The 13991-nt window shown below is 43.4% G+C and overlaps 1 protein-coding gene across 1 annotated transcript; it reads right to left on the bottom strand.

The window, feature by feature from the left end:
* Window positions 1-2348: 2348 nt before the first annotated feature.
* LOC122925497 (vomeronasal type-2 receptor 26-like) lies at window positions 2349-13866 on the bottom strand. Its single transcript, XM_044276853.1, has 5 exons — window positions 13846-13866; window positions 12486-12698; window positions 10738-10861; window positions 9778-10665; window positions 2349-2539 (listed from the first exon to the last, which is right to left on the bottom strand). Exons 1-5 carry the CDS (start codon window positions 13864-13866, stop codon window positions 2349-2351), a joined length of 1437 nt encoding a protein of 478 aa, XP_044132788.1.
* Window positions 13867-13991: the final 125 nt, after the last annotated feature.

Below are 13991 nucleotides of genomic sequence, written 5' to 3'. Positions count from 1 at the left end.
GATAAGGAGGATGATGATGAGGAGGAGGAACCATGTTCACAGCAGGGTGGCACCCAAATCAGTTCACGGGCGTGGCTGGGGGAGGGGAAACAGAGAGGACAGAGGACACAAACAATACATATCCCACCGAGGACAGTTTGTTGTTGCCTCTGGGCATCCTGAAATACATGAATGACTACATGCTGCAGTGCCTGCGCAACGACTCCGGGGTTCCCCTCAATGTTACCAGTGCTAATTACTGGATGGCCACCCTGCTGGATTCCCGCTACAAGGACAACGTGTCGTCCTTACTTCCAGCACTGGAGTGTGATCAGATGCATGAATACAAGGGTTAGCATGGTCGAAATATTGAAAAGCTTTCTCAGCACGTCACAACATTTAGCACCACCATCTGATACGGACCATCTTAGCAGGAGACAGCGTTTCTGCAACATGTTGGAAGATTAATGTGTGCACACGTCTGCATGTACTGACTGATAATTCTGCCACATTTAACTTCTGAGTCTCCAAATTGGACACATGGCCTGAGATTGCCCTTTACGCCTTGGATGTGCTGGTCCTGTGACAAGTGTATTGTCCAAACTTGTGTTTAGCATGGCAGGGGGGGTGATTATGGACAGGCGCATCTGCCAGTCCATAGCCAACGTGGATAAGCTCACGTCCATTAAAATGAACCAGGCATGGATCCCACAGGACTTGTCCAAACCTTGGGCAGAGTATACAAGTATACCGGCTGGACCCAGCCATTGTTATAGTTAAGTGCAGTTTGTGCATTCTGTTTTCCATTTCCCAATGCTATGTCAGAGCATCTTAATGGAAATAAGAAAATAACCCATATCAGCATGGCTTCGTGAGGGATCGGTCATGTCAAACTCATTTAATCAGTTTCTATGAGGAGGTAAGTTCTAGACTTGACAGCGGCGAATCAGTGGATGTCGTGTATCTGGACTTCTTCAAAGCATTTGACACTGTACCACATAAAAGGTTAGTATCTAAAATGAGAATGCTCGGACTGGGAGAAAACGTCTGTATGTGGGTAAGTAACTGGCTCAGTGATAGAAAACAGAGGGTGGTTATTAGTGGTACACACTCAGATTGGGTCACTGTCATTAGTGGGGTACCTCAGGGGTCAGTATTGGGCCCTATTCTCTTCAATATATTTATTAATGATCTTGTAGAAGGCTTGCATAGTAAAATATAAATTTTTGCAGATGACACTAAACTGTGTAAAGTAATTAACACTGAAGAGGACAGTATACTGTATATACACTACAGAGGACAGTATACTGTATATATATATATATATATATATATATATATATATACTACAGAGGACAGTATACTGCTACAGAGGGATCTGGATAGATTGGAGGCTTGGGCAGATAAGTGGCAGATGAGGTTTAACACTGACAAATGTAAAGTTATGCACATGGGAAGGAATAATGCAAGTCACCCGTACGTACTAAATGGTAAAACACTCGGTAACACTGACATGGAAAAGGATCTAGGAATTATTATTTTAAATTTTTATGTATTTTATGTTATTTTAAGTTATTTCCCTATCCACATTTGTTTGCAGGGCAATTGTCCTGCTCTTACCCCCATTTTGCTTCATTTTGCAGCCTTCTCTCCCTTTCTATTACCATTTTACAGCCATTTTTTAGCTCCAACGTTCAGGTCCCCATTAAAGTCAAGTTTGGGTACCCAAACCAAACTTTGAAACAAAGTTCGGCTGAACCCACCGAACCCTAAGAATATTATTTTTATAAAAAGTTTAATTACAACCTACATGTGGATACTTGATAACACCCAAAATATGAGATAAGAAACTTGAGAACGTTAGTGTACTGTAGCCCAGTGTTTCCCAACTAGTGTGCCTCCAGCTGTTGCCAAACTACAACTCCCAGCATGCCCGCACAGCCAAAGGCTGTCCGGGCATGCTGGGAGTTGTAGTTTTGCAACAGCTGGAGGCACACTGGTTGGGAAACACTGCTGTAGCCAATGAAAGAGGCCAGTCGATTCCTCTTTTGGCACTGGTAGTTGGGTATAGCCAGTGTCGGACTGGGGTACCTAGGGACCACCAGTAAAATTTATTTTGGGGCCCCACCGTACGGATACATTCATATATAATAAATAATCTAACAAGTTTTTTATATGAACATAAGCTGGTTGAGGTGCTGTACATTGAATATATGTATGTAGTGTACTAAATCTAATGTGTTATGTGCCACTTGTGCAGGGGGTGGGAGACTAGGGGCCCACCTTGCTCAGGGGCCCACCGGGGGATTCCCCTGTACCCCTGTGGGCCAGTCCGAGCCTCGGTATAGCTCTGTTCTGGCCTGTTATCATCATAAGGTGCCTTTAAGTTCCTTCTGGAGAACTCGACAAGAATCATATATCTGGAAGCCCAAAGTGATGTTGGGGACAATGTCAGGATCATTAATGATCTCCTTCATTGCATTGATGATCTGTAACTGAAGATATTTATCCAGTTGGAGTCTATAATAATGAACATTTAGAGAACTAGAATTAGGTGATACTAGAAATTGGTAAAAAATGAATAGACAACGTCAAAGAATGTGTCATCGAGAAACATCTTATTTTTTAAACCACATTTTTTGTGTTTAAACATTTATTTATAAACATTTTTGATGATTTAAAAAAAAAAAAACATTTCCAATATTATTACTAGAGTTGAGCGAATCGAAGTTGACGAAGTGGAATTCGATCCGATTTTCTGGAAAAATTTGAGTTGTCACTAATCCAAATTTCCTCGAGCTTCATGGTAACAAATCTGATTTTTCCCAAAAATGGGTCCTGCACGTATTGCAAAGTTAAAGTAAGAAGCTCGGGAATGAAGGGTCTCACATAATGCTGTGCATCCAACCAATCAGCAGAAAGCTAGTCCCTTTGATTTTACAGCCCTATAAAAAGCCTCATCCTGCCAGGTCTTACTGTGAAGAGAGCGCCTTAATCGGCATGAGGAGACTTATAGGCCATACATGCTTCTTTGGAATTATGGGTAAAAATGGATGCTCTTAACAAGCTCTGCCCGTAATGCCACCAGAAGTAAAGCAGCTAACTTAGTGAACTTAGTGCAGGGCTAGATGTGACAGGTGTTAGGGACAGTGTTTAGGAAAGACTTTATTTGTAAAATATTAGTTTGGAATACTTGATTTGCTAATTGGGGTTAAAAAGTTGTCTAATACTACTACTGTGTTATAGATAAGGAATTTCATTAGGCTTTGATTCTTTAATTGGGGTGAAAAGCATTCTAATACTACTGATTTTGGGGTGTTCACATTGTGTTATACATAAGTAATTTCAGTAGGCCTTGCTTCTGTAATTAGGGTCAAATATCAACCTAATACAACTGATTTTGGGGTGTTCACATAGTTTTTTTACATAAGTAATTTCATTAGACCTTGATTCTGTTAAATAGTGGGGTTGGGGTTAAATAGTGTTCTAATACAACTGATTTTGGGGTGTTCACATTGTTTTGTAAATAGATAATTCCATTAGGCCTTGAATCTGTAATTGGGGTAAAATAGTGTGCTAATACGACTGATTTTGGGGTGTTTACATTGTGTTATACATAAGTAATTCCAGTAGGCCTTGCTTATGTAATTGGGGGTGAAATAGCGACCTGATACAACTGATTTTGGGGTGTTCACATTGTTTTTTTACATAAGCAATTCTATTAGGCCTTGATTCTGTAATTAGGGTTAAATAGTGTTCTAATACAGCTGATTTTGGGGTGTTCACATAGTTTTTTTACATAAGTAATTTCATTAAGCCTTGATTCTGCAATCGGACTGAAATAATTTTCAAACACTACTGATATTGTGGTGTTCACATTGTTTTATACATAAATAATTCCATTAGGCATTTATTCAGTAATTAGGGTAAAATTGTTTTCTAATATTACTGATTTTGGGGTGTTCCACATTGATTTTTTACACAAGTAATTCCTTTAGGCCTTGATTCTCTAATTGGAGTAAAAAACAGGTACGGTACAGTATGTTCGACAGACAGGTGCCAGGGCCTTCCAAGAAAACTGGCAGTGGCAAAAATGATTTTTGCAGCTGGTAGAAGTAGAAGCGGAAGAAGAGGGGTGATAGCAGCAGTCACAGCAACAGGCCAGAGCTGCCAGTGTCATCCAGCGGCAGCATTTTGACGAGCAACACAGCTGCCCTGAACCTGCCTCTTTTTTTCTGATCCCTCTGCTCGGGAAGTATTGTATGCTGCCGGCTCTGCTCCGTTTATCAGCAAGGAAGTGTTTTTTAAGGACAGTCAGCAGTTACTGCCCAGCCCAGATTTGAAGGAGAGATCCATTGCTCTGTCCTGTAGATGGACAAGTAGCGATGATGAGAGTCACGTGGGAACAGGTGTTGCGAGTGGTCAGGCAAGTGGCCATGAGACTGGTGAGGGTGACATCAGTGATGTGCAGACAGTAATGGATGATAATGTAGCCGATCACATGTGGGAGCCAGGTGAAGGGGGGGGGGGCCTTCATAATCATCATCAAGGGGTGAGGGTGGCAGCTTGCCCTTGAGACAGCAACAGGGTGGCAGCGTGAAGCTGAGCCAGCAGGGTGGAGGCGTGGCCGTGTGCCAGCAGGGTGGCAGCAGTGTGATATCTGGGACCAAACGTGCCTGTGGTAGACCGTCTGCTACTCAGAAGAGGCAGTTGCAGGCAGTCAGCATGTAGTGGTGGGGGTAAAATGCCATATTCATGTGGGAATTTTTCATCAAGTCGCGGAGGACGTTAGTGTGGCTGTATGTAGGATCCGTGGGCAGAAGGTGAAGCGCGGCCAGGATGCCAATGTAGGCAGCACAGCTCTGCATCAACACATGGAGCGCCACCATAAAGTGGCCTAGGAAAACAGTGGCGCTAATCTTGTGGTACAGCCTGAGGCATCTCCTTGCGCCCTGCAACCCTTTTCCAGCAGTCAAGGCTCCACCACCTCAGCAGAAGGGAGCTGTGTTTCTTTCCAATCATCTACTGCAGGGGTGGGGAATGTCTTTGCTGCCAAGAGCCATAAGTGTATTTGTAAAAATGTTTTCGGGCCATACAAAATTCTAAACTCAAAGGGAGTCTGTCACCACTATATGACCATATACAGCACTTACATGGCGCTGTAGCACACCTATACAGGATTCTAATGGTACCGTTATTTTCTTCAGACATCCAGAAGCAGGAAAAACAACGTTTATTTCATATGCAAATGAGCACTCGCAAGTGCCCAGGGGCGGCGTTCCGTGTGTAGGTGCCCAGGAAGCCCTGCCTTTTTAACCATTACTCCTCCCCCAGTCTCTTCCTTTGCCCACCCTCCTATTCCCTTATATCATCGCTAGGTCCGGCTAAGATCCCGCGCCTGCGCACTGCTTCACCGGGCTGGGGCATGCACACTGCAATGCCCATTTTGTGTACGGCATCAATTCAACTAGTGCGCATGGGCCAGCCGGCGAAGCAGTGCGCAGGCGCGGGATCTCAGCCGGACCTAGCGATGATACAAGTGACTAGGAGGGTGGGCAAAGAAAGAGGCTGGGCACCTACTACACGGAACACCGCCCCTGGGCACTTGCGAGTGCTCATTTGCATATGAAATAAACATCATTTTTCCTGCTTCTGGATGTCTGAAGAAAATAACGGTACCATTAGAATCCTGTATAGGTGTGCTACAGCGCCATGTAAGTGCTGTATATGGTCATATAGTGGTGACAGAATCCCTTTAAATTTTGACTGCTATATTTGGTCAAACATCTAACTGACTTAGGGGTAAGTTACATAAATTACGCTTCAATTTTTTTAAAAATCCAGAGCGTTGTATTTTTGAAGCACAATTTGGAGTCTAATTTTTAAGTTGATAATGTTATATATTTACTTTATTTCTTTATTTAGCATTAATGGCAGCCAAGCTCATCCCAGAGGGGTCCACAGTGTGTTTTCACTCTCCCTGCCACTATCTCTGCCTCTTCCTTCACATCTGTCCCTGCCTTTGTCCCTTTCTCAGCCTCAGATCTGCCCCCACCACCTCTATCAGCCTCAAATCAGCCTCCCTTCACACCCCCATCAGACCCCCCAGCCTCAGATCAGACCCCCATCAGATCCTCCCTAGCTTCTATTAGCCTCAGATAAGCCCTATCAGACCCCCAAAGTCTTCATTAGCCTCAGATCAGACCCCCATCAGACCCCACAGCCTCAGATCAGACCCCCAAAATCTCCATTAGCCTCAGATCAGACCCCCATCAGACCCCCCAGCCTCAGTTCAGACCACCTTCAGATCCTCCCCACCATCCATTAGCCTAAGATAAGTCCCCATTAGACCCCCTCAACCCCCATCAGCCCCCATCAGACCCCCCCTCAGCATCCAATCAGACCCACCAGCCTGCCCTTTTTCTGATCGGATCCCCAATCAGACCTCAGATCAGATGTTTAAAGAAAAATAAACCTTCCGCTCCAGCTCCAGACAGTGCTGCCACTTGGCAGATTCCCTCACCCTACCTGGTCTTCCTACCGCTGCGCTGTACTGTGACCTTACAGCGCACAGCGTCAGATCATAGTGCGCGCCTACGTGCACTACATCCTGACACTGTACAAGTCAGGACACAGAGCGGGGCCTGAAAGAAGACCAGGGTGAGTACAGCCAGAGCAGCACTGTTTTCACCTTCATGTACCTCCCAAATGCTAATGTCTGCTTCCATAATAGAATATATGCTATATGCTCTGACAGGGGAACAGGGAGCTGAGGACCACATGAAATGATCCCGCGGACCGTATGCGGCCCACGGGCCGGAGGTTTCCCGCCCTTTATCTACTGGTACTGATGCTTCTACTCCTACTCCTCTTCACTCATTTAGTCAGCAATCGATCACTGAGGCGATTGTAAAAAGACAGCAGTATGTGTTCACTCATCCAACGGCGCAGAAGCTGAACGTGCTTCTGACCAAGTTGCTGGTACTACAGTCCCCCCCTTTCCATCAGTGGTGGATCCAGAGCCTGGAGGGGCACTTCCTTTTCCAGATTATTTTCTGTCGACCGCCACAAAACAATGGTGCTTATAGAACAGACTACACAGTGTAACGGTATACTGTATATTGTGTGGCACAGTGTATTCTATATGTGTATAACAAACATATTTCACATGAAAACTTACAATTACTTGGCTTGGCCCTTAGGGATCTCGGACACCACTTCAACACTTGGCTGGGGGGCTCGGTGGAGCTGATGTTGAGTTTGAAAGATTTAATAATAAGGATTTGGAGAAGGGGCAGAGTGATAGCAGAGCAGGGAGAGGATGGTGCTGCTACTAGGGGGCCATACCATGTGGGAGTAATAAAGCCCACCATAATGCCCCCCAGTAGAAATAATTCTCCTTATAATGTGACAGTGCAAAAATTCCCCCCTTGTAATGTCCCCAGTTGAGCTAATGTCCCCATAGTGCCCCCATAATGTGGCAGCTTAAAATACCCCTATATAGTGCCCCCAGTAAATGCCTCCATAGTGCTCCTCTCCCCCCTTCCTTCTAGTGCCCCCCATAATGTACCAGTATGAAAAGCCCCAGTAGATGCCCTCAGTGTCCCCCATTATTTGCAAGTATAAAATACACCTTCTTATTGCCCCCCCCTGTAAATGACCCCATAGTACTCCTCTCCCCCCTTCCTCATAGTACCCACCATAATGTGTCCCAGTATAAAATTCTACTGTACAGAGCCCCCATATAAAACACCCCTTCTTTGTGGTCTCAGTAGATGCCCCTATAGTGCCCCCAATTATGTGCCAGTAATAACAGCCCCCCCATCATGTGCCAGTAATAACAGCTCTCCATCATGTGCCAGTATTAACAGCCCCCCATCATGTGCCAGTAATGACAGCTCCCATTATGTGCCAGTAATGACATCCCCCCATTATGTGCCAGCAATGACAGCCCCCCCATTATGTGCCAGTAATGACAGCCCCCCCCCCATTATGTGCCAGTAGCCAGAGACCCCTATTATGTGCCAGTAGCCAGAGACCCCCATTATGTGCAAGTAGCCACCAGTATTGTACACACAAAAAAAATAAACACTTATACTTACCTCCTTGGCAGCGATGCGATGCAGGCCTCTTCCGGCCTGTGTCCCGCGCTGTACGGCTGAGGTGGTGCAATGATGTCATTGCGCCGTCTGCACTGGCCTCTGATAGCCTAGTGCCTGCAGCCTATCAGAGGAAGGGAAAGGGACACGCCTCTCCCTTACCTGCCTCAGCACAGTCATCTGTATCGCTGTCCTGAGGACGGCGATACAGATGACTATGGAGATGAATACTTCCACAATGAAAGCGTTCATCTCCCTGTGCCCCGCCGCCACCCCCCCACTTCTGAGCAGCTCGGGGGGGGGGAGCCCCGTTGCCCCCCTGCCCCCCTCCTGGATCCGCCAGTGCTTTCCATGTTGTTGACTATGCACCTTTTATAGAACTGATGGCTTGTGCCGAGCCAAGGTGGAGAGTCCCCATCTTCCTGACTGGAAGACATTGGCAAAGTTCTCAGCTTTTAACATCGGCTCGAGGAATTAGCTAGTATTGTCAGTTGCGTATAATTTTGGTGCATTTTCTGCAGTGATTTGTGTGTATATATATTTTTTCATCTGCACAATGTATCATTTTGTGTAAGATGTCCTTGTGGTGCATGCGGTCCGCACCGGCATCCTCCATTGTACGCATTTTTTGCTGGGGTTTGCTGTTGTCTGTGGACCGCATGCGGAGGAATTGCTCCCCCGGTTATAGACACGCTACAGTGTCTGGGTTTGGAGCATTTCCACCCGTTTAGGATACTTTTTTTCAGTGAGTTTTTGTCTTTATGTGTATGGAATGGGCCACTTCATTTTGTTGGTAACATTCTTTTGCACCTGGTAGCTTCTGTGTCACAAGGTCTGTTGTGGGGGCGGCTCACAGCTTTATTCTACCTCACAGTGCATTGGTGATACCACTATGGAGGCATGTGAGAGCCTGGCTGTGAGTTGGTTTCTAGTACTGTTCAGACCCTGTTCACACACCACAGGTGTTTTAGTGGTAGGACCCCATGCGTGCTGAGACACCGTGACGTGGTGCATGAGGAGCTCCGATATGTTCCTGACTGGAAGATATTGGCAAAATTCTCAGCTTTTAACATCGGCTTGAGGAATTAGCTAGTATTGTCAGTTGTGTATCATTTTGGTGCATTTTCTGCAGTGATTTGTATGTCTGGAAAACTATTTTTGTCTGGAAAAACTGTTGTGTCATTGCCATTGAGTACCATTGAAGCTCTAATGTAAGTGTATGAGAGACAGAAAATGTTATACTGTATCTGTTTGTGCTGAGCTTCTCCACTCCATCCCCACTTGCACCTAAATCACTCCAGTAAAGAAGCACACTGTTAAACTGCAGACCTGACTCTCTGGACTTTTTTCCAATTAGTGTGCACCAAGCCTTACCATCCCGTCCGTAGAGCAGCAACACGTAATGACACCTCAAAGATGTCCGGGGGACCCAGCGTAGCGTTGAGGCCACCCCAAACCCAGCCACTGCTCATGTCATCTGAGTAAACTCTGCTGGGTCTTTTTTTGGCTAGTGATTGAACTATAAAAGGTTATTGAGAAAGCTGTGGAAACTAGACATGCATTGATATTACAGTAGTGTACATTGCGGTTAATGCACATTGTTCTAACATGGTCTAGAACACTTTTTCTGAAGAATGCAGACACAAGATGTTTTGATAGGAACTTTTTTAATTGAGTTTTTACATGATGATATGTTTACCAAGAAGGTTCTTCCTGGAGTTTGCTTGATGATGAAACAAAATAATATAGCATTTTGGAAAAAAAAAGCAACAGAGTATTGCCCAACTAGAGGACAAGATAGCAAAGACTTCCATGGCCACAGTGTATTTACCACTAGTACTTAGTGAAGCTGGAATGAAGGACACCCATACAGTGAGGAACGCCAACATGCTAAAAGTGATATACTTGGCCTCATTGAACCTATCAGGAAGTTCTCTTGCCAAGAAAGCAACAAGACAACTAATAAGGGCCAAGAAACTCATATATCCTAAAGTAAACCAAAATGCTGTGGAAGAACCTTCATTACATTCATAAACTAGGACTTCAGTCTTAGCTTTGACATTAAATTCAGGGAAGGGAGGAGAAATAATAAGCCATATTGTACAGATGAGGAACTGAATGACAGTGCCCATAGATATGACTAGATAGGACACCTGAGGCCTGGCCCACCTTCGTAAATCACTGTTGGGTTTTGTAGCTCTAAAGGCAATCATTACCAAGACAGTCTTAGCCAAAATACATGAAATACAGAATGCAAAAACCAGGGCAAAGGCCACTTGACGTAGGAGGCACTTCTCTTTTCCAGGATAGCCGATGAATGCCAGGGAAGACAAAAAACAAAGGGACAAGCAGATGAGAAGAAGACAACTGATGGTGTAATTGTTGGCACGGACTATGGGAGTGGTCTTGTAACAAATGAGTAGCCCTAGGATAGCTATAGGTACAAAAGATGAAGTAACACTGATGGATGCTAACGTGATGCCCAATATTTCTTCATACGAGAGGTATTCAATTGGTTTTAGTAGACATCTGTCCTTTTCTTCACTTGGCCATTTATTCCACGGACAAGTAGAACAATTACTTGCATCTAAAATATATTTAAAAAATTATATTCAGACACCGATATAATTATACTATTATAATTCTATAACTTACTTACCCGTTTTATTGGAAATCTCTCCTAGTGAACAGGGAACACATTCATAGCAACAGTTTGGTTCTCCTTGGATGGAAGCTTTTCGAAAACCTGGTAGACAACTTTTACTGCATATAGATATCGGAACCTAAAAATCATAGTGGATAATTATTATTCATTATATTACTGTTTTAGAGATTCGCTACATTTTGGAAATTCGATTAGGTCATTTTTAGACAAATTTGTTAAGATGGATCCAGATTTCCTACATGATCCATGATGTAATAGTATGGTATCAGAGTGCATACTATAACAGTACAAAGCGAGATCCAACATTCAACCAACAGGAACAGAGAGATCTCCAATTCTGGATGATTTAACTCTTTAGGTGTTGTCTTAGTACTTATCAGAGAAAAATGGTTGGCATGGCAGACATGAGCTTAACTGAGGCTCCCCAAGTCTTCATTGCATGGAAACCTATTAGAACCTGCAGGACCCGTTAGTGCCAACAAAGTCAGCATGTAAATGAAAGGGTTATGTCATGAAAAGTGTTCCTATAGCATTATTGAATTTTATATGCAGTAAAAATATTGTTTTGCTCTTTTATGTACATTTCCTTCTCCTCTCTGGCAGAACTGTTTATCCTTTTGGTCAACTTCCCTGTTCTCTAATGTGTGAAAAAATACATTATTTAGTAAATTATATGTACCGGAAAACTCGTCTTTCCCCGGAAAACAATTAGACCTTTTAGAGCTAAAGAGCTGTTAGAAAGCTTTGTGGGGTAAAAATTGCCTTTAGAATGTAGTGGGAAAAGAATGGTGCTTACTGAAGGTGATATCCAGGAATGGATAATGATAAACTATCTTCTAGACCCCCACGGATCTGCTGTTTCAGGGAGCCGCTGTCCTCACCGGAGCTCTAGTGAGCGCAGCCGGCTTCCAGCATCTTTCCAAGCACAGCGCCGTATATTGTATTGCGGCTTTGCTTGCAGCACATTCCCATTCACTTCAATGGAGCTGAGCTGCAACAAGCCTTTCAGTAATGTGACATGGCCTTCTATCAGCTGATCAGCGGTGGTCCCGGGTGTTGGGTATCTAATATTGATTACCTATCCAGAAGATAGGTCATCAACATTAATTGCAGCATAACTCCTTTAGGAGGTTAGTACAAACACCTATTTTTGCCCTAATATGAGATATATGAGGCCCCATAATTAGAAATTTGCCTATTGACGAAACAAATGTCGTTTCACATATACATGTATGACATTATGCGTAAGGGGCTATATAAAGCTGGCTTCTGTGCTGAAACGGCATAGAACTGTAGACGGAAATATAAAAAAGGTAAGGAAATGGTGATGCAAAGAAAATGTTTATTTTTTAAAAGTTTTTTTATAAAAAAAGTTGTAAAACAAAATAACAATTATTATATTTGTTCTCGCCATAATCATATTGCTACACAGAATAAGAACGTCATGTCATTTTTAGAGCACAGTGAATACGGTAAAATTAAAACTTAAAAACTTTTTTATATTTCGCAGCACAAAGAATTTTCTTCCATTTTGCAATACAAATATTAAGTAGTGTCAATATAAAATGCATCTTGTGCCGCAAAAAATAAGTCCTCATGTGGCTATGTGAACAGGATATTGATGGCTTTTGCAATGGGAGGTAGGACAAAACGAAAAGGCAAAAATGAAAATGGGCCCAGTCTTTAAGTGGTTAAAGAGCACTGCCATGTCTGTTTATAACACAGTTTATTAATTTTCTTACCTTTTCATTACCAAATGGCCACTGGACAGAACTGGTGTTAACATAAAGGGCTGTGCTGGTAAAATTTCCCACTTTAACCTGTTTGATGGAACCTCCCAGATCCATTTGCCAGTTGACAATATCATATGTTGGAGGGGGGTCTCCATTCTCATCAAAAAACAAATCCTTTCCACTGCTTAACTTTATTCGGGCCTTCTTCACGTAATGGAGAAACTATGATGAGAATTTGGTGGATTATTAAAAGGGTTCAACATAATTTGTATATTGATGCTTAGTATAGGTCTTCAGTCCCACTGATTAGCTGAGGAGCCGGTGCCAAGGATTGAAGTGGTAGTGGCCCTGAAGAAGTGTGTGTCATGGTATGCTCCCTCAAGTTTTGTAAATCAGAATAAGACCACAGGACTCATCCACTAGCGGCTTTTATGGGTGCACACCCCAGGTTTATTCCTTCCACCACAGAAATCTGTATATATCCTGTCTATTAAGTTTGAGACAGCACGCCAAAGGAATGCTTTCAAAAACTCTGCTTTTATTCACTCAAATTTCAACACCAGAGGAACATTTATTACAATGTTTCGGGCCCAATTTTGGTGCCCTTCTTCAGGCTCCCCATCCGAACTCCCTCAGACACAGCCTGAAGAAGTTCACCAAAATTGGGCCCAAAACGTTGCAATAAAAGTTCCACTGGTGTTGAAATTTTAATGAATAAAAGCAGAGTTTTTGAAATCATTCCTTTGGCATGCTGTCTGAAACTTAATAGACAGGAAGCTACCTCAAGTCGTCGCTCCCTGGGGATCGGGGCAGTTCAAATGCAGTTTATAGTACGCATAAAAGCTGATTTCAAGTGCAATTTTCTGTGAAACTAGTAAAGAATATAGAGGCAGGTTGGTTGGCTGGAATTTGGCACTTAGGTTGTACTGGTCTAGTAACATTCTGGTTAATGGGTAGTCCCTCACCTTTCAGGAGTGTATTTACGGCTGGTTGTGGCAGTTTACTCTGCAAATTAGCGTCTCAAGACTTTACATGAGACTTGGAGTAAGTTGATGTCTCTGGAGAACCAGTAACAGGAGCAGGAGCTCTGCAGTCAGCTTCCACAACCCTATGTAGCTACACATGAACTCCCCATCATTAATGAAAGCAGGACCAGCTCATGTCTACAAAGAGGGGAGGGACAGGGTGGTTAGCCCTGTTTCTTGCCAACCTTTTGCCAACCATTGTTTGCTAGAACAAACCGCCAGAAACATACAATAAAATATATAACATTATAGTATCTAAATATCTACAATATTGGAGTATCCCCAGGTCTTGGGTACAAAACATGTTTTGTGATGGAGCAGTAATTGTGCCATCTCTGACACACCATTACAAACCTATAGACCATGTTCCCTTGCACTGTGAAGATATAATCAGCATATGTCACATGAAGATATTGTCTTTGAATTGATGCAGCTAGAACCCTAAATGTTAAATCACACATCCCTATTGTTGTATGAACGACAGCGCAAA

This window comes from Bufo gargarizans, chromosome 2 (genome assembly GCF_014858855.1).
Source record: "Bufo gargarizans isolate SCDJY-AF-19 chromosome 2, ASM1485885v1, whole genome shotgun sequence".
Classification (NCBI taxonomy): domain Eukaryota; kingdom Metazoa; phylum Chordata; class Amphibia; order Anura; family Bufonidae; genus Bufo; species Bufo gargarizans.
Note: the sequence above shows the minus strand (reverse complement) of the source record. Positions and strands in the feature narration are given on the sequence as shown.

Bases quoted from the DNA above. Each gene is read 5' to 3' on its own strand.
- LOC122925497 (XM_044276853.1), bottom strand. From the start codon at position 13,866: ATGGTCTATAGGTTTGTAATG. The intron at 10,862-12,485 runs GTAAGAAAATTA...TATGATTTTTAG, and splicing joins GGCCATTTGGTAATGAAAAG to GTTCCGATATCTATATGCAG. The intron at 2,540-9,777 runs GTAAACATATCA...ACCAATTTCTAG, and splicing joins CTCCAGGAAGAACCTTCTTG to TATCACCTAATTCTAGTTCT.